Source organism: Limanda limanda, chromosome 13, assembly GCF_963576545.1.
Source record: "Limanda limanda chromosome 13, fLimLim1.1, whole genome shotgun sequence".
Classification (NCBI taxonomy): Eukaryota; Metazoa; Chordata; class Actinopteri; order Pleuronectiformes; family Pleuronectidae; genus Limanda; species Limanda limanda.
This window is the reverse complement of record NC_083648.1, coordinates 11550254-11569216: the sequence shown is the minus strand read 5'-3', so window position 1 is coordinate 11569216 and position 18963 is coordinate 11550254. Positions and strand designations below refer to the sequence as shown.

At 44.6% G+C, this 18963-nt stretch overlaps 1 protein-coding gene and 1 long non-coding RNA gene across 3 annotated transcripts in view; one reads left to right on the top strand and one right to left on the bottom strand.

The window, feature by feature from the left end:
- Window positions 1-2571: 2571 nt before the first annotated feature.
- On the bottom strand, window positions 2572-5879 carry LOC133017653 (uncharacterized). Of its 2 annotated transcripts, none has more exons than XR_009682784.1 (3): window positions 5567-5879; window positions 4173-4287; window positions 2572-4072 (listed from the first exon to the last, which is right to left on the bottom strand). It is a non-coding gene; the product is annotated as an uncharacterized LOC133017653 (long non-coding RNA). The 2 variants fall into 2 exon arrangements; XR_009682783.1 differs by having other exon boundaries at window positions 4173-4270.
- The window catches only part of phlpp1 (PH domain and leucine rich repeat protein phosphatase 1), a 45431-nt gene continuing 31843 nt past the window's right edge, over window positions 5376-18963 (top strand). The window contains exon 1 of the mRNA XM_061083793.1: window positions 5376-7192. Within this exon, the coding sequence (XP_060939776.1) occupies window positions 5578-7192 (1615 nt within the window). The 5' untranslated portion in view covers window positions 5376-5577. The remainder of the gene's footprint in view (window positions 7193-18963) is intronic.

Below are 18963 nucleotides of genomic sequence, written 5' to 3'. Positions count from 1 at the left end.
GAAACTCAAAAGAACATTGTCTGTGTTAGAGATTGGTTCCAGTTATTTTCAGATGGAATTCATTTGAACATGTTTACAGACATCTTTAACTGTATCGTTATATAATATGATTACATGTTTTTGTGGGCAAAGAGAACGAACTGTAAAAAAATATATATAAAAAACTAATATAAAACAAATTAAATATAAAAATTTAATAAAATCATTTAATTGAATTAATCGAACTGCGCAGGAAGTGCGCAGTCCGCTTCTGCGCAGGAGGTTAAGTAAAGAAATATTTAAATTAAATTTAAAAAAAAAAAATGTATAATGACAAAAAGCCAATTCATTTGCCTTAAAAAAAAAAGAAGTAATAACCAATTCCTCCAGAATACGTAAATTTTCATCACTTTCTGATTTCAATAGGGCCTCACTGTCTGTCAGTGCCTGTCAGTGCTAATTACAAGCACAAATCGAGTTGCATCACAAGAAAATGTACATTCATTAGCTTTCAGTACTAAAAATGGCGCCTCGGCATCTTGATGCCAAATTCTGCCACGCTCACATGCAAAAGCTGAGGTGGAAACAGGAAAACAAAGTTCAATGTTTCAAATAAAAGTCCTGAGAACAATTGTTGGTAAAACATTAGGAATCCAAATGGTAGACGTAGTGCTGTGTTTTACAAAAAAAGTATCAGGAAAACCATAGTGTAATTGTTTCTAGTTTTAGTTAAATAGCTAAATCAATGTGAGAAATGCAGTCTTAATTTTCCTCTATTTATTGGCAGCCCTTTGGTTTTACACTTGAATCTATTATGATAAATTTGTGTTTTTCATTTCCATCGTCTTTGCACCACATCAATGTACAAATTATCTGTACTTAAAAGACGTTGTGAGGAACCCTGCGTACCTATGACCGTGACACTGGATTTGTGTAATTATATTTTTTATTTTAGCAAATCAGCCATTGGTCAAAATCAGCAGTATTGACAAAATGAGATAATTTCTCACATTCAGTGATGCACAAACTGCTATTCCAGCTTTTGTCTCCGGCCATCTAGAGATCTTACAAAAGCTGGATAGCATGAACACATCTCTGCACTGGCTATACCTGTCTCGCTCGGAATTGATTTTAAAGTTTTATTGCTGGTTTTTAAATCTCTAAGTGGCATTCCCCCCTCTTATCATCACTGACCTTTCTAATCCCCTGATCTCAGATCTGCAGATCAACTCTTGGTTACTAGGGTGAGGGCGTGGAACTGCTTTTTCTGGAAGGGTTCCACGACTATGGACTAACCCAGGGGCGGCTCCTGGTACAGGCGACATAGGCGGTTGCCTAGGGTGAAAATGAAAAACTTAAGAAAAAAAAAAATAATAATAATAATTAATAAAAAAAATTATTAAGTCCCTAGATGCAACTGCAGAACCTTGGGGTGCTGTTTCTTTTTAAACCTAGCCAAACATTACTGTCTCCATCGTTCCAGTTTTAAAATCCTGAGTCAAGCGCCAAAAATAACTGAAGCCATGCCATGAGTTGGTCATCTAGGTTCTGCGCCTGAGTGTGTATGAGAGATGTGTGGTGTGGTTGTTTTGGACAGAGCTGAAGTTGTTGGGCGTTTGATGTTGGGCTACATGTTTGCGTAAGTCTGTCACCTGAGAAGACCAGCATCATTTACCCTTGAACCAGCGCGGAGAAATGCGCTCCCTGGGCCGCAGGGATGAACCAGCCCCACGCCACTACGCTGCCATGGGTGGAACCAGGACACCAGTGGACACAGGAGCTGGGTCCGAACTCATGGGTAAGTTTGGCAGGCTGTCGTGTTGGCAGGACTTCAACCACCTATTAATTGCACAATATCTAATAATATGTAAATTTAAAGACCATTTCAAATTAAATATATAAAAAAAATTAAAATTAAATAAAATTAAAAAATTAAATTATATTAAATTAAAAAAAAAAAATTTTTAAATGCGCGCGCCCATCCTGCGCAGAAGCCCATTGCGCACATCATGCGCAGAAGACCATTGCGCACATCCTGCGCAGAAGCCCATTGCGCACATCATGCGCAGAAGACCATTGCGCACATCCTGCGCAGAAGCCCATTGCGCAGGGGGGGTTTTTTGAATTATTTTTTTATTCATTTATTTAATTAAATTTTTCTTTTTTCATATTTAATTAATTTAAATTTACATAGATAAGTCGACCAACAGAAAATTTCCCATCAACTATTTAGATATTCTAAAAACATTTCATTGTACTTTTAATTTCCTGTTGTGTTTCTAATTATTAATAATGTTGGTGACATTTCCTTGATAAATGTGTGGAGGTTTTATTACCTCTGCTAAGGAGGTTATGTTTTCACCTCTGATTTGTCAGTCAACATGTAATAAACTACTGGACCCATAACCACAAAACTTGGTAGAAGGAAGCTGCATGGATCAGAGATGAACATGTACGGCTCTGTTGAGCTCCACTGAGTGCCAGTCTAGTGAATGAATCTGGAATCCTCTCTCAAAAAACATTTCCCCCCCACAGGGTTTGTAGTGTGAAGCTACTGAGGTGTTTTATAAAGATGTGATCGAAAACGTCAGACCAAGTGAATCCACTTTATTTCCGCATGAACAGAAAAAAAAGAAGAGAGTTTCATTTCACCGTTTGGAGCAGGACATACTACTGGATTTTTCCTCTCATACCATGAAGGTTACTCTATCTCTTCAGTTACTAATAAAGCTCTGTTCAGTTAGACACACAAAGGGATATAAGAACTGGGGTTATTGAAAATGCAAGAGAATTCAAAAACAACACAAATTAGTCCTCCCCACGTAACACAAAGTTTTACTCAACCTGCGTCCCTGAAATTCAAGTATGTGTCCCTTCTGTATTTCCAAAAACACTTTTAGCATTTTAAAAAAAAACACTTGCATGAAAATGAATTAAACATGGACCCTACATATCAGGCAGTCCATGCCCAACATACTATATTGCCATCTTTCTGCAGCAGGAACCTGAGAAACGAGAATGCATAACACATCAGTATCATTACTTAGGTTTCCATGGCTGTGACCAAACAGCTGCACTCGAGCTGTTGTCCTGAATGAGCTTTGCTAATGAAAGAATACTGCAGAGTCACATGCAGACAGTATGCGTTGAGAGCACAGCATCCTGGTTTAAATGTTACTATCAACACATCTCCTTTGGTACTCTGTGTGCAACAAGCATACTGTGTCAGGGTGAAAATTAAAATTAATTACACATGCAGTGTAATTAATTTTGTATTATTATAATTTTGTACTAACAGGAGAAAACTTACGTCAAAGTCATATACATGATGGGTACCCAGTTGTAGCGATGGTGGATACTTGTGTATTCAAAACAAATGAGATGTTAAAAGACCTACCTCGAACATAAGTAACCGTCAAGTAGATAAACTACAGGTCTATTAAAAGAATTTAGATAAACCATTAATATTAGAAGAAGAAAATTTCCTTCTCAAACTTCTCTGTTTACACCTTAATCATAATATAGCTTAAAAACCCAAAGCAAATAATTAAATCATTTCAACATGCATCAGTAGACATTCAATTATCTGAAATAGTTTTAATAAAACATGCACTTGTCAAAGTGTAGGTGTGCTATGTCTTGAAAAACAGCTTCGGATCCGTATCACTTGTGCACATGTACCAACTTTCTGGAGGCCAAGTATGAATTACGAAATGTGAGAATGGATTTAAAAAAAAGAACTGTAATTGTGTAACAGTGTATTGTATATAGGTGCATCATTGTCAGCCGTATAGCCAGTTACAGTTTTTAAGTGTAATATTGAATTAGCTTGGACCCTAAAGAATGTTTGTATTAAACTATGGAATGGTCTAAATCCCCTTATTCGCCTTCCTTCAATGTTTCTTCTCCCTCTCCCTCTCTCCCTCTCCCTCTCTCAGCAGCAAAATGACAGGCTGGAGGCAGGATCACATCAGATACCATGCAGCGAATCCAGCCAGAGCAGCAATCCAAGTCGCAAACAGAACATGTCCCGTTGGGTGTCAGAGGTCGGCCATGGCGAGTTGACTGGCATATGCCGTTCCACTCGACGCCGCTGGATGCACAAAAAGAGAAAAACAAACCTTGACAACAACAACCTCACAACAGTTCCTCATAGCAGCATGATGCATACAAAGAGACGTATAAAAACCTACTCATTTTGGCAGCATAGTAGGGACATTTGCTGATGTCACTATCCGTGGCTCCGTGGACAGGCAAGCCAGCATCTTAAACATCCTCCTGGATAGGCTCCCTGTGTGAACAGACACGCTGCGGTGACAGACTGCGGTTAGAGTCAAAGATGAATCAAAAAAAGATGAAATTATCAGGTGCACAATTCAGAAAGCACCGCAAAGTAGAGGAGGAGAAGAAAGAACAATATAGAGGTAAGAACCACCCCGATTGTGGACATCATTAATGTTTATTTTTGTCGACATGCCATGATATGCTATCAGTACAGCTGATTTCAAACTCTTTATATTTGTTGTTATATATTTTTATTGTTTTTTATAGCTTACAATTTTGTCTGCATGTGTGTGCATCTGTATACAGTCCAAAAGTTATTGTGGATGCACGACAGTTTGCGTGTGTATGTTGGGGGGGGGGGGGCGCCAATTTGAAATCTCGCCTAGGGTGCCTACATTGCCAGGACCGGCCCTGGACTAACCTTCAACTGGGAATCTGACAAGCTACCTCGCTGTCCTCTTTTAAATCTCTCTTTTAAAGACCCATTTCTATAATATGGCTTATATGCCTTCCGGACACTAGATGGCGCTAAACACAAGAGAACCAGTGTGCTCGGTGGCCTTGTGAAATGGCGTCCTGACGAGATGGTGCTCAAGTTATTTGCCTCGTCACCCTGCTCGTCTATAAATAAATGGCCCCCGCAGGGAAGCATCATTCCTCCACACTACGGAATTTTAAGTATTTTATTTTCACCTCGCTGTTGTGCAACCCTCATTATAAGTGTGTGTTTGTTTTGGCCGTAGACTCCATGTTTAATGTGACGTGTTTATATATTTTTGTTACGCTTTCTCCATTCATCCAGCAGAGGAGACTCCGCATCTCCAAAACATTTCAACACCAAGCCGTGTTTACTCCCGTCGTCTGCCGCCGCCTCCACGGGAAATGTAGTCCCTCCGCTCTGCCTCCTCCTCGCCAGCAGCAGCGGAGCACTACACTTCCCACAATCCACCGCGTTGTTGTCGGCGACCCCCATCTTGTGTCGTCCTCATGAATATATATCAGACGGCATTTGCGTAGGAGGTCGGCCGACGTTCGTTTCGTATCCCGGCGCCGCGCTCCGCCCCGCCCCGGCCCCGCCCGCCGTGCCCTGCCTCTTCCCGGAGAATCTCATCGGTAACATGGTTCTTTTCTCCCCCCCCCTCCCCGGAGCAGCGGAGGAGACTCCGGCAGGGACAGGGAAGAGAAGTGAATGACGACCAGCGGGACAAGTCAGCCACACCGCCCCGGACACCCAGCGAGGCGGGCTCCTCTCCGGGCTTTTAAATGTAGTAGGAGGTGGAACCGAGTGCGCACCGTTATTTACCCGGGACAGCGATGGAAGGCGTGCGGGCTGCCGCTGAGGACGCGGGGAAGTTCGTGAAGAAGCCCGGCGGACTGTCCCTCTCCCGCGGCGGGACTCCGCTGGACGATGGCGTCGGACGCTCGGCTCCCTCCCGCGCGGAGGCGAGGAACGGCAACAGCCGGAACGGGAACAGCCTCCCTCACTCCGCCACGACCCCGGGATCCGGTGCGTCAGACCGAGCCGTGGCGGCTAATGGCCGGGGCTTGTCCGGCAGCTCCGGCTCCCTCCTGTCGAGACGCAGGCGGCTGAAGAGGAACCTCTCCGCCGCCCCGGCTGCAGCCACCGCCGCCCCCCCGGCTGTCACCGCCTCCCCCCGCGGGGCCAAGATGACCTCGGCCCTGTCCTCCGCGTCGCTGCACACCCGGAGCCTGGACAGGAAGACGCTGCTGAAGCACCGGCAGAACATGCAGCTGCAACCCGCGGACCGAGAGTGGGTGAGGGCAGATCTCCACCGGGGCTCCGTGCACGTCCACGACCGACTGACGCCCACATATCCCCGGCCGGTCCTCTGCACGATGGACACCACAGCCGGCGAGGTGGCGCTCCGTCTGAGTAAACTCTGCAGTAAGTCCAGCTCCGTTATGCGCATTTTCTGTAAAGACAACCCCAAGACTGACCAAAATGGCAACTGCAATGTGAAGTATGATTATGGTGATAACCCATGCAAGGGGATGGAAGACTCGAGTATGAAAGGCAACCACCTGACCCCCCTGGAACCCACCGATCTGAGGGGCCATCCCAGAGACAGGCTGAGGCTGCTGCTCATGGAGAATGCAGATGAGAGGCAAACGCAACAGGACGTTGATGGAAAACTTTTCACCCCTGATTCCGAGTCGCAAGACATCATCACCTGTTCCCTGTCAGATTTGAATTCCAACTCCAACATGGACACCCCCAATGATGATGACTCAGAGCACAGGAATGGCGTGGACAGCTATGGACTGAACTCTGGCTCGGACGTGGAGAGCAGTGCGTTCGATGACCTCAGCTCCGGGGCCCGGCTCAGCGAGCACAGGGACTCCCTGAGCGATGACATGATCCTGGGCACCGAGGCTTCCATCCTCAGCCCCACGTTTGACAGCGCCACGGAGGGCCACGACATGTACGGCAGCTCCTCGGACGAACTGGATCTCGACTGTCCAGCGTCGAGCACCACCAGCATGGACCCCATCTCCCAGCACCACAACGGTGGCATCGCTGCCGGCTACGAGCAGTGCAACATGGGACTTTTAAATGACAATGTGGGGCCGGACAGCAGGCTGAGCCCACACAGCCTGGGCAGCCTGCCAACCAGCAGCAGTGCTGGCTCATTGTCGAGAGCCTGTTCTACAGGTACTACACCTGACCTCCAGCATCCGGACTCTGCAAAACCAGGGCTGTCAGAAGACCACAATGGGAATTCCTGTGATTCCAGCCCCACGCTGTATGTGCAGCTGCATGGTGAAGCTGTCAGGAGGCTTAGCCCAGATGAGAGGCCTCTGCAGATCCAGAATGACTTTCTCTTTAAGCTTGGATTTAAGGACCCATGGCGAGTTCAAGAGGAAGGGCTTAACACGGAAATCGGCTCCTTGTTACGTTTTTATGCAGGTAAGAGGAATAATGCTTTCAGATCTAATCACGTTCTCTCACCATCCGGTTCCTCAGGCTCATCTTGGGACTTGCTGAGGCCTCCTTTGCACAGCACACAGTTTGGACAGCACATGATGCTCAGTCTTAGTAACAGGTGCTTTCAAGACAGTTGTAGTCACATATTCTACTATTAGAGCAAACCCCACTATTAATTCCCCTTTCCACATATTATCTCTTCACAGTCTTTGCTGTCAGGGAAGGTGAGTGCAGCAATGGTCCTTGTGATGGTTTATGAACAGGTCACAGCGAGGTCATGGTCCAAACTGTTCTGCTTTGCCAGATCCACCTTGCCTCGGGGACTTCCTTTTAATTTCCATATCCGTGTTTTATTTGTTTGTTTGTTTGTTTGTCTCTTCCGGCCTTGTCTGTTCTGTTGGACCGTAGCAGCACGCAGCGCTCCCATGGACACGCATGACATCGCTACAAAGCCATCACCGCAAGTTATGGTGCTCAGACATGGGGCCCTTTCCGGCTTTTGCCCCATTATCATCCTAATGAAAAGGCTGAATGCCTTTGTGGTTGGGTGGAGAGTAGGGGTGGGAGCGGTATGGCCGGGAGGACCATAAACCCTCTCTGTGGACTCAGTGAGTTCTGGTCATTGAGATGCTGCACAGTGCCTGTCCTAATGGCATCCAGCTCGGCCCCTGTCACACTAACTAACAGCCTGCCAAGCTGGTTTAACGTGCTCCTCCAAAGCGCAGGAAGCCCCTTTCTTCACCAAGCTACCCGCCTCCACCACTTATGCTATTGCTGTCACTGCTGTGGCAAGTGTTTGGGGAGGGGGGGGTCTGGTGACGACAGTTGCGCAATGACAGTCTGTTGGTTCTGAACTATGGAGAACGAGACCCTAACAGAGACGCTCACTCTGAGCTTACTCTCCAGAGAGGCTGTTGAACTACAGGTCACTCAATACGATGCTGAAATGGCCACATGTGCTTCTGCTCACGTTCACAGGCTCACGTGCTTCGTGACCTATTGTGCTCTTAAAATACTGAGTTGCTTGAGGTGCTACCGGAGTGGTTTAATTTAGATGGCATTATGTGGCAGGTTGTTTGAGCAGGCAGGCCGGGGCTCGTGTGAATGGAAGTGCGTTTAGGGAAATAAAACCAATGACTCTGTGCAGTCAGCTGAGCTCAACCAGCAGCGGCAACAGTTCCTGGAGCCTCTCTGAGGGCGACGCCTCCAAATCCCATGTGAGACAGCTTAACTGTGGTCACCTGAGTTTCCTCAGCCAATGACACCACTCAGTAGTACGCAGGCTGCAGAAAAGAAGTAATTCTCATTTTGCTACATGGAGGAGGACACAGAAGAGCACACACACACATACACACATACACACATACACACATACGCACTTACACAGAATGCACCCACTGTAAAAGGAAAGAGGAGCCGACGTGTCTGGCCTGCTCTTCTGCCATTTCCTTACACTAGTAAAGCATGTGAGGAATGTACGCTGGCTCCCCTAGAATGTCAGGCACGTCTGCTGAGGAGGAAGTGGAGTGAGGGGGGTTGGGGGTGTGTGTATGGGCGAGGGGGATACCATGCCGACACATGTTGAGCTGAATTTAAATGGTTTTCCTGCTCAGATAGTGGAGATGGGGCCAGCCTCAGCTGACTCGCTGGCCGACTCTCAGCCGCAGCTGCCACAACTGTAGACCTCAGTCACACTGAGGGCCTTTTTGTCTGCATGCCTGTGCATGCATAGTGGCCTTTGATACAGGAAGTCCAGTATCCAAACCCTATTTTACGGCCCAGTTTCTCAGCAATTGCAATGTGCCGCTTTGATGGTAACCTAGATATGAAGCACGCACGCGGCCAATAAACGGTACTGTGTCTTTAATAAAAGAGGCAGATGAGGCGTTCAGCACGCGGCGTGATCATGGAAGCAGGAGGAGGATGGGAGGAGGCCGTTAAGTCGAGGAGTTGCTGCGGTGCGTCTTGGCGGATCCTTTGGGCCAATTTAACTTTGAAGGGTTCAGGTCGTGCTTTGACTGCACAGACTTTGCGGTGGCCAGATGAGAGAAGTCACTTTGCCCTGCTTGACACACACACACACACACACACACACACACACACACACACACACACACACATGCATGTACAGAAGGCTGCCTAGTTCAAAGGGCCGCTGTCCTCTTTGGCAGCCTGACGAGTGATCCTTTCAGGGCTGCCCACACAGGAGCCTCTTGTCATGCTTAGCCAGCTTTATTAGAGTTTTGAGTACAAGGGAAAAGGGTAAAAAAACAAACATCCACTGACTCATATAATCAATACGTTCACATTCTACTGCTGACAAGCACAGGATGCCTTAGCTGTAAATACAAGTATTGCACTCCAAGAGAGTTGGGTTTAACTGTTTTTTCTAACTTCCCCCTAAGTCACAGCCATGTTTTAATTGTCCATTCAAGTGAAAGTATAGGGTTCAGATCAGTGTTAATTCTTCTCTGAGGATAGGAGATCTTCAGTCCTACATGTAATGAAGGTCCTTCACCCAGAGGTTGTTGTTTGTGTGAGGACTACCAAGAAAAGGAACTTATACTGAACCCTAACACACACTGGCACAGGATTTCCCTAGAGGCAGTGGACCTGGAGATCTTAAGCAAATCAAAGCAGTGCAGTAAATTATTTAGAATCATTACCCTACTCTGCCTTGCAAACACTCTTCATCCACGCACTTCAGCTCATTGTGAACTCGCCACTCACCCTATTAACATCGAGATGTTTTCTTTTTAAAAGCAGCCTCTTGTATATCCAAAGTGGTGTTAGGATTTCGGCCTGTTTTATGAGTGAAATTAATGACCATTGGCGTATGCTGGCTGAGAAACTATCAATGCATTAGTTCCTTTCAGCCCAACACAAGTTTATAGCTTGAGCTCCTGTGAAACAAATTCGGGCTCAGTGAGGGTGTCAGCGCGCTTCACCAAGTTTTCAGTTAATTCCAATGTTGTTTTCCGTATTCGCCAGCAAGGTGAACTTGGCAGGAAGAGCTGTTGAAGCAGAACTAATAACAGCTGATGTGTGGTGAAACCTGCTTTCAAACAACAAGGGTCTCATTTACTCTCTTTTAAGAACTGTACATTTATGGTATGAAATTTTGTATCATCTGGATTAGTAATGGGCATTATTTCTTTTATTTCAAAATAACATTATATACTGCGCCTTTCGGAAGAAGTTTTCTCTGCACGGAAGCTCAGGTTTGAAAGCAAGATTACACAAAAACAACTCAACAGATTTCAATGAAACTTGGTTGAAGGATGCGTTATGGGTCAGGGAGGAACCCATTAAATCTTTGTACAGATTGTTTTTCTTTAACATTGCGTGAATAGATGTTTTTCACCATTTCCATGGATCTTGTTGGGAAAAAAACGGAACATTTAGGTAACTGATATCTCCAAGTGTGCAAAATTTGGTGCAGCTTGATTTAAAGGGACTGTTGGACCTTGGTGGAGTTTCGCGCTCTGCTGAACACTATTCTAGTTCTTACTTTTTGACCTCTTGCGTAATATTTAAAGAGGTTTTCCCTCTTGTTTCCTACAAGAGTGGCTTTCCTCATTTCAATTTGTGGTCACATGTACACATCTATTACAGATGTTTAGTCCTTCATGTACGACATAATTAAACACAGAATTTTCTTAACGTCATTATAGAAATCAAAGGTTTTAAAAAATGATAGCAAAACTTTAAAAGTGCTGAAATTGCAGAAAAATAATATGAATGCGCACATACAATAGAAGCAGCTTTCCTGGTATAATCGTCCATTTACCATGCAGACACAAGATGTTAACGTAAGAAGACAGTTCGATCATTGTAAACGCTTCAAGGGATCTCAGTTCAGGGCTGTGTCTTTCCACTCTTACCTCAGGCCTTCTCTGAGGAGGCGGTGGCTTGTGACGTGGTGACTTAAACGACTCTGTGAGGTTTAAAGGCTTAATGAAGCTCCCAGCTTTCTCCAGCTATTAAGCAGAGAGAACCGCTCACTCTGTCTTGTCAGAGCCTTGTCGTTTCCGTCGTATCGTCATTACGCCAGATTGCTCCCACACTCACTCTTGTGTCTCTAAACATGCTTAAAGGCAGAAGGAGAACATACTGTCTGATTTTTTTCATGGTTTTGAGGGTTTGGGGTTTTTTTTATGAACAGCCAGTGGTTCTCCCGACGAAAATATGCGGATCACTCCAAGTGGTTCAGTGAAGGATTTTTGTTAATCAAATTCTCTTTTTCTAGGCACCAGTCATGAATCGCAGTATTCAAGTCTCTGTTTCACTTAAATCTGCAAAACATGGCTTTGTTTAGCACAACTGCAGATTCTCCATGAAGGCAAACACAAGGCCGCCGCATCCATTCTCACATCTACTGTATGTCCACGCCTGATAGCTAATGGTTTCTCTAAATGGCCCATTGCTGAGTCATTATGTAATTGTGTAATCAGCTTTCACACGTTCCAAAGCTCAAATCCAATATGCATGTGTCAGTGTGCACTTACATTTCTAGGTTCACTATGTGTGCGCCTGAAATGATAGCGAGGCAGCAATCAACGAATGGATTTAAATACTTTATTTCATGCTTATTCACAGCCAGCTCCACGTGTACAAGTGGTCTTAAATAAAATGTGACCATACGCTCAGCATTGAGCTGGGTGTGTATGTGTGTGTCTGAAGATTCACGTGTGTGTGTGTGTGTGTGTGTCTGCTGAGAGCAGACAGGGACGGGATGGCGGTGTCGGCTTGTAGCAGTTAAAGCCAAGGGAGCTGTTTTCTGTCGAATATAGATTGCCTCGCCGGCTGACATCTTCCCACCCTCCTCTCATTCCCTCTCGCGCCGGATCTTTGTCCCTCTCTCAATTTCTCTCATGATCGATCCCCCTCCCTCTGCTCTCGCTATAGTTCCTTGCATCTCCTCCTCCCTCACACCATCTGACAGCTTCCATTTATCTTCCCATATCTCTTTATCCCTCCATAGCTTATTGCTTCACATTCCAAGAATTACTGGTCATCCTCATAATTATTAAATAGAAATATTAATAAAAGGTAAAAAGTCAAATTAAGCTTGTGTAAATTATTCCTACTGCTTTAATACACATAAAATCTCCCTATTTTTCCGCCTCCTCTTGTGATGGTGCTTGTTTTGATGTACAGTTGTGTTTAGTTCACGTTCCCCTGTGGAAATATGTAGCAGAGGAACAAAGGAGTATGCAATTGAAATTCTCAATGCTTTGAGGTAAGCAGCTGAATCTAGGCCGAACATGTCATGCTGATATGTCACTCCTGTCTGGCTGCAGGCACATCATAAGACACAGACTGGGAAGGGGGGGCTGGCGTTTGGGAAGGGCAGGGGCTTCTCCTGCCCTATGGGAGCAGCCGTGCCTCTCAGCTGTCTGTCAAGCTGCCCTTGCTGAATCCTACCCAGAAACCTCGACAGGTCAGAGTAGATGGAGTTCACGAGCAAAGGCGAGCGAGAGGTTCCCCCTTCAGCAGGGTCATGGAGGGGGCCAACTGTCCCAGAGTCGTGCACCAGTCCCTGCCCTGACCACATGCATGAGGTTGGCCGGGGTGGGGGATTAGAGGAAGACCAGCAGGGGCTCACTTTCCACAGCTTTGATCAGCAGCAGCAGAGCCTAATACCAGACAACATCTGCAACTCTCAGCATTAAAGAGGCCCAAAAAATTCCGATTAGGGAACACACAGCCTGCTCGCCCGCTAGTGTACAGGACAGAACTGTGTCAGTTCTCGGATAGGAGCTTTTTAAATACCAACGCTCCAGTGGTGCTTACACTGATTTGTTTTACAAAGCATCCAAGTCTCCAGCGAGGCTATTTCACATTGTGTTAAAATTCCAATTTCTTTGCATTATTTTCTTACACACATGTTGATCAAATGTAAGTTAAAAGGGCCAGTTAGGTTTTGCAGAGTTGTTTATTAGAGGTCCTGTTTTCAAAGAGGCTCCGTCGTACCATACAGAAACATAAAGCTAAATAGATTTGTTATAAATAGTCTTAATAGTGTTTTGCTAATAGTATTTTGTGAAATGAGCTCAGGGTTTTACAGACTGTCCCCGAATCTTTCTATCATTTGGACACAGCGAGATAAGGTGTGTTTGGGTGGAGCTGATCTTGTTTTTATGGACTCTGCTCTAATAAGAGAGGGCAGAGTTGTTGATATGAAATGACCTAGTTTAAAGTTCATCTTCCCCTGAAAAAAAAAAGGTGTTGAAGCACGAGATTGATACTTCCTCATTGGCGAGTGTTTATTTTAAGAGAAAGGCTTGAAAAGCAAACAGTGGGGGGGACTGTGGTTAATGTATATGACTCATGCTCAAATCCTCGATGTACATCTACAGAATGTCATCATTTAAGATGAGTCAGTTCCAAACATGTGCAGTCTAATGCAGAATAATCCGGCCCCTTTATCAAGCAAAGGTCGTAATACATGCATCTGTGTACACAAATACGAGTGCTGTAATCTTATATTTTCTCTTTTAGCGATGGATCAAATGACCATAGATAATTATTACCCATCTACGCAGTTTTGCTCTTTCCCACGGTGCATATTAGTGTATTTCAGGTTATTGTTTTGCTTCTCCTGCTTCAAAGCAGAGCCCTGCATGGGTCCATTTTTGCAAACCTGCACCCGCAGAGCTTCTTACTGGACCTGGCCTGTTACCTGCAATTATCTTCAAGTCAAATCTGGACCTGCTTGGAACTGTTAACATATTTCCCGCAACCCAACCCGTCACCCGTGATTAAACACACATGCTACACACATAGTCAATCACATCAAATAGGTTGTGTCCTTCTCCAGTTTTCGGTGGTTGAGTTGTGTTTTTGGAAAAGTATCTGTCACTCGTCTCAGCACCTTCAGTGCTCCTGCAGCTGTCAATGTGTTTCCTCAGCAGACTAGCTTGCGGCTATCGAAAGCTAATACTTTTTACAAGCAGCAAAGCTACTGAGAAGAACATATTCACCACTGGCTACTTTTGCCTCTATGTCATCCATTTCCTGTACCAGTGCGTTCGCTGTCTGTAGTGACAGTTATTTGAGGGAAAGTGAATTGGTCGAAGGTGGTGTCATAAGCTCTCAACAATACAACAAATCCTCGCGGTGGACTGGGCTTCACATAAGCTGATTTAAATGTTCTAAATACTGCACAATCATTTTGATTTCTGATTTCTCCAGATAAAATAGATACTTTCGTTCTCACCCACCACTCGCCCATGTTTAGTTTTAATTTTACCCGTGTATGTTTTTATTCATATATAGATATATATTTTTTACATGTTGCACAACTTTATTGCTGTGTTACCTGGTGCAGGACTCAAGGCTTAAGGCAACTGTAATTTGGATTTACTCTCACTGCTCTAAAAGCATTGTAAGTAAAGTGGATATATATATATAAGCAAAGCTAGAGATGAACTGATGAAAATAGAGAAGCATTTTGCTGCTGAAGAGAGAGATATTTCCCTCAGGAGCCGGTAGAGACCAAATACAGAGCTAAAAGCAGTGTGAATTCTGGAGTTACACTCATCAGTTGTACAGGCACAGGAATCTCAAATCATATTACTGTTGCTTCATATCTCCTAGATGTGTAAATATGTTTTTGCAAACAAATAATATCCAATAATGTCAGTGTTATCGCCACAGCTTGTTTCCATTACACCAGAAATAAGTTATTGCAGGTTTGAAATATCAAAAGCAACAACGCAACCGAGGAACTGCCCTTTCAGAACGTTATATTATTAAAAATGAATATCCAGTGTTCACCAAAACTGAACAGATTCATCTAATGCTAAACAAACTGTACATACCAAAACAAACTATTCTAGGCTTCATAACGGTTCGATTTATTGTAAGACTGTTCTATTGGATTTCATTCAGTGACACAGGTGTGCTCTATAAAGCTGAGTCAGAGTAGGGACAGCGTGTCTGAGATCTGTGAAGCTTAAAGTCCAGAAGAAAAGACGTCCCTCCACGTGCGGCCGGTCTCAATCATTAACATGGCAATTTGCTTGTCACTTGCTGTTAGCTGTGCAAAGCGATAATCACCCAGGCCCTGGGGAGAAAAGAGAGGAACATTCACCTGCTGCACCAGGAAGTTACTTCTTACTTTTCTTCCCATGTCCTTTCCCCCTTTGAATTTGTGCTCTGTTTGCTCTTACACAGTTTCGCTGGCCAATCTTATTTTGTCTCCAGTTCCTGTTTCGATGGCAGTGTCTCTTTACAGTTTAAGTAACATTCGCTCGGCTACCACCCAATTTCTCTCTGGCTCACACTGCTTCCCAGTCCCTCTGGTTGAATACTTCCCCTCTGTAGTTCTTTATCTCTCTCTCTCTCTCTCTGCCTGTGCACCCCTGTTACCCCCTCCTTCTCCCTCAGTGGCACTGTGTTCACATGGCCCCTGCATGTGACACGAAGCCGAGCCAAAACACCCCGGATGCCCGCTTCAGCCCTCCACTGTTCCAGACCTTGTTAAATTTTAAACAAAACAAAAGGCAAGAAAAAGGAGGGAGGCAGGGAGGGTAGGGGGAGAGAAGGAGGAGAAGAAAGAGAAAAGTGAGCACGTGGGGGCAGGGGAATGTGCAACAGCATCACAATCTCATTCATTCACTCATCCTATCCCTGCGCATCATCAGGAGAGAGCTGCCCTTTAATGCTTCCCTCCCTCTCCCTCTCACCCTCTTCGCTCCTCTTGTGTGAAAGCCTTCCTCTCCGTCTTTTCCCTCCTTTCTCTCTGCAATGAACCAGACTGATTGTAGCTTTAACCACAGATCTGGGGTCTGATTACTTTCTGGGCTGTGTCCTTCAGCGGGATTAAAGAACAACCCACTCTTCAGCTGACAACTTTCCTGTCAATTACTCCGAGGCTCCTTCTGCCCATCAGCCGGATTTGTATTGTATTATGACGGGAAAAAAATAACTGAACTAAAAATAACAAAGCTGCTTACCTTTTATTATTGCCTGTCCTGCTCCTTTTTGTATGAACCTTCTTATAACTCTGCTTCTTCCGCACTGTCAAAGGAATACTACAACATGGCGGCCTAATATAAAATCTCCCAGAAAAAAAACTTGGATGCCTGCGTCGTCCCAGTGGCTCGTTTCCAGATTTAGCTAAGCTACGAGAGTCCTTCATAGCCTCTGATAATAAATGGCATTAGAGGTTAAGCGCAAACAACAACAAACAATTATCTGGGTGTTTGCGGGCCAACCTGAGGGAAAACTTGGAACTGAAAGTAGTTTTACTGTCCCTTCATCGCTGGATTAGCAGCTAATAATTCCAGTCAGTGGCACAAACTATATCTCACAGTCACCCCACACTGATCATATATTTCCTGGCATCACGGGTAATGCATTGTGACGGTTGTGACAGCGGATGTGTCATCAATCTTTAACCTACAGCGAGCATTGTCACAGCACAGTTGTTCTGTGTTATTTATGGAGATTATGTTGCTTTTCACTTGAGCTAACGGATTAAACTCTAAAAAGTATGTCGGCTTTGTTGTATATGTTATTTTGATAGGCACAAATACTTAAATTGCATAGCCTAGTTTGAGATGAAGACAGGTTTAGACAGGAGTCTCGAGCGGGGACAGTACCCTGCTCTGGTGCTCGTGTTGCTGCCTTTGACTTAAATCAGCTTTTCTCTGCTCAGGAATCTGCTAGTTGACTGGTAGCACATGCTCACACACACACAGTCCCTGAAATCAAATCTGTTCACTGAAAAAATCGAAAGCTGCCATGTCATATTTTCAAGAGAGATTGTTTTATCTTTTAAAGCACACAAATGTGCATATACTTCTTGATGCAATTTGAATTGAGCATCTCAAGCTATGCTCATGATTTCAGTAAAGCCTGGCATTAAGGATTTATTTGGAGAACGTTCAAAATGATGTCAGCTGTACAAAATGATGGAGAGTGCAGCAATATTTTAGATACCTTCAATAACTGCATCTCTGCTGCCAGTTGTTGACAGTGTATGCTGTGTGTTTACAATGTTAACAGTGCCAGTGATGAGGTTAATTAAATTATATACATAATTGGAAACTAATGTGTAATGAAAGCACCTAATTTCAGGCCTGGAAGAAAGTGATTTGTGATAAGATTTGTCCTTGTCTCAGACTGACCCATTAAGTCTCGGCTTCAGCTTCTGTTCACTTATCATGCTCTCAATCTTAATGACATAAGAGGACAAAAGGTTTTGGCGGCAGTGCAGCACCTAAATAAATCGGTTGTTGTGCTGTAAGACACTTAAGAGATGCTTTTGTGTGTGTAACACCAAATATTGATGCTCCTGTAATTGTTAGTCATTTCAGAGTTGAATCCCCTCTGAATTGATTCCTAATTTCCTCTGGGTTTTCACTTTTGCAAAAAAAGAGTCTTTAGAGCTGCATATTGTGAACTTTTCACTGTCAATACATTAGGAAGGACATTTATTTAGCCCATAATAGAATTTGACAAATGTCATAGAATTCACCTTCCATTCATTGCTGCAACAGTCTACTTAATTATCTTCTGCACTTTTGCTCTTTTGTGACCTTTTAAAAATGTGTTTGCATAATGGACATCCACGCAGGGATAGTGGCATTTTTTTCTACATCTCCATTGAACATTTATTTCTTTTTTTTGTAAAGAATCTGATTAAAGCCTCAGGAGGAGGCGATGAAAATACAGAAAGTTATTCATAGCAGAGTAACTACTTTCCTGTCAGTTACAGTTTTACTGGCATTACTGATTCTGTTGGCGTTAAAATTTAGTGTTAAGTTATAATTAAAATTGCATATTATAATTATGTCCAACTATGGGTGTGCTGGCATTGTAGTTGAAGTTCATTGTATTCAGGATAATGGCATTAATTGCCTGTTCCTTCTCATTTGAAAGGCTTGATTTTGGACAGTTGTTGTGTAGCGTCTGTCAGGTTGACTTAATGAGGATTAATGATGCTGGTGTTCACAACGAGACACTTTGGGAAGCAGTTGTGGCTCAAGGCAATATTGACGGTGACTATGGTCTTGTGAAAAGAACCACGAGAAACGGCGAGGACAGAAAGAGACGAGGGAACTAAGACGGGGGAGCGATGAATGGAATACGTCCGCCGCTTCATTTCTTTCAACGACAGCCATTATTAATGCAGGGGTACAAATGAACAGGGGAACCCAGTGTGACAAACAGGCGGGACTTCCTGCAAGATAATTAATCACTGACATACACATAAACACACACACATACACACTCACAAACCCATGCATTCCATCCACGTGCACTCCACCACAATCAGCTCTAGCCTTGTGCACGATGTCAAAACTTCCCCGGCCTACCAATTAACGTTCTCCTCTCACCCCTGTAGCCTCGGTATCAGAGGGAGGTGTCGTCAGCCTTCTCCTTTATCGCAACTGTCCCTTCATCCATGGCTCTCGTATTTCACCCTTCCCTGATGCACTTCCCAGGGGGGGTTGAAAGCGAGGTGGGTAAACGTAAAACCCTCTGTGTCTGGGAGGGGGTAGGGGCGGGGGGTGGGTTATTGTACTGGTGCTTAAGATTACAATAGCTCACTCCACTCGCTTTCTCGCCATCTCTAAGCCCCCATAAGGCGCCGCGCTTTATCAGAGCCGTGTGGAGTGCTGCAGAGACAGGCTGCTGCTGTACACAGGCCACTAACAAGTCCTGAGTGACAGAATGCGGAGGCCGAGGTGACACAGTGACGCTGCCGATGAGCAACCGGTGGCCTGAACCATGAGATA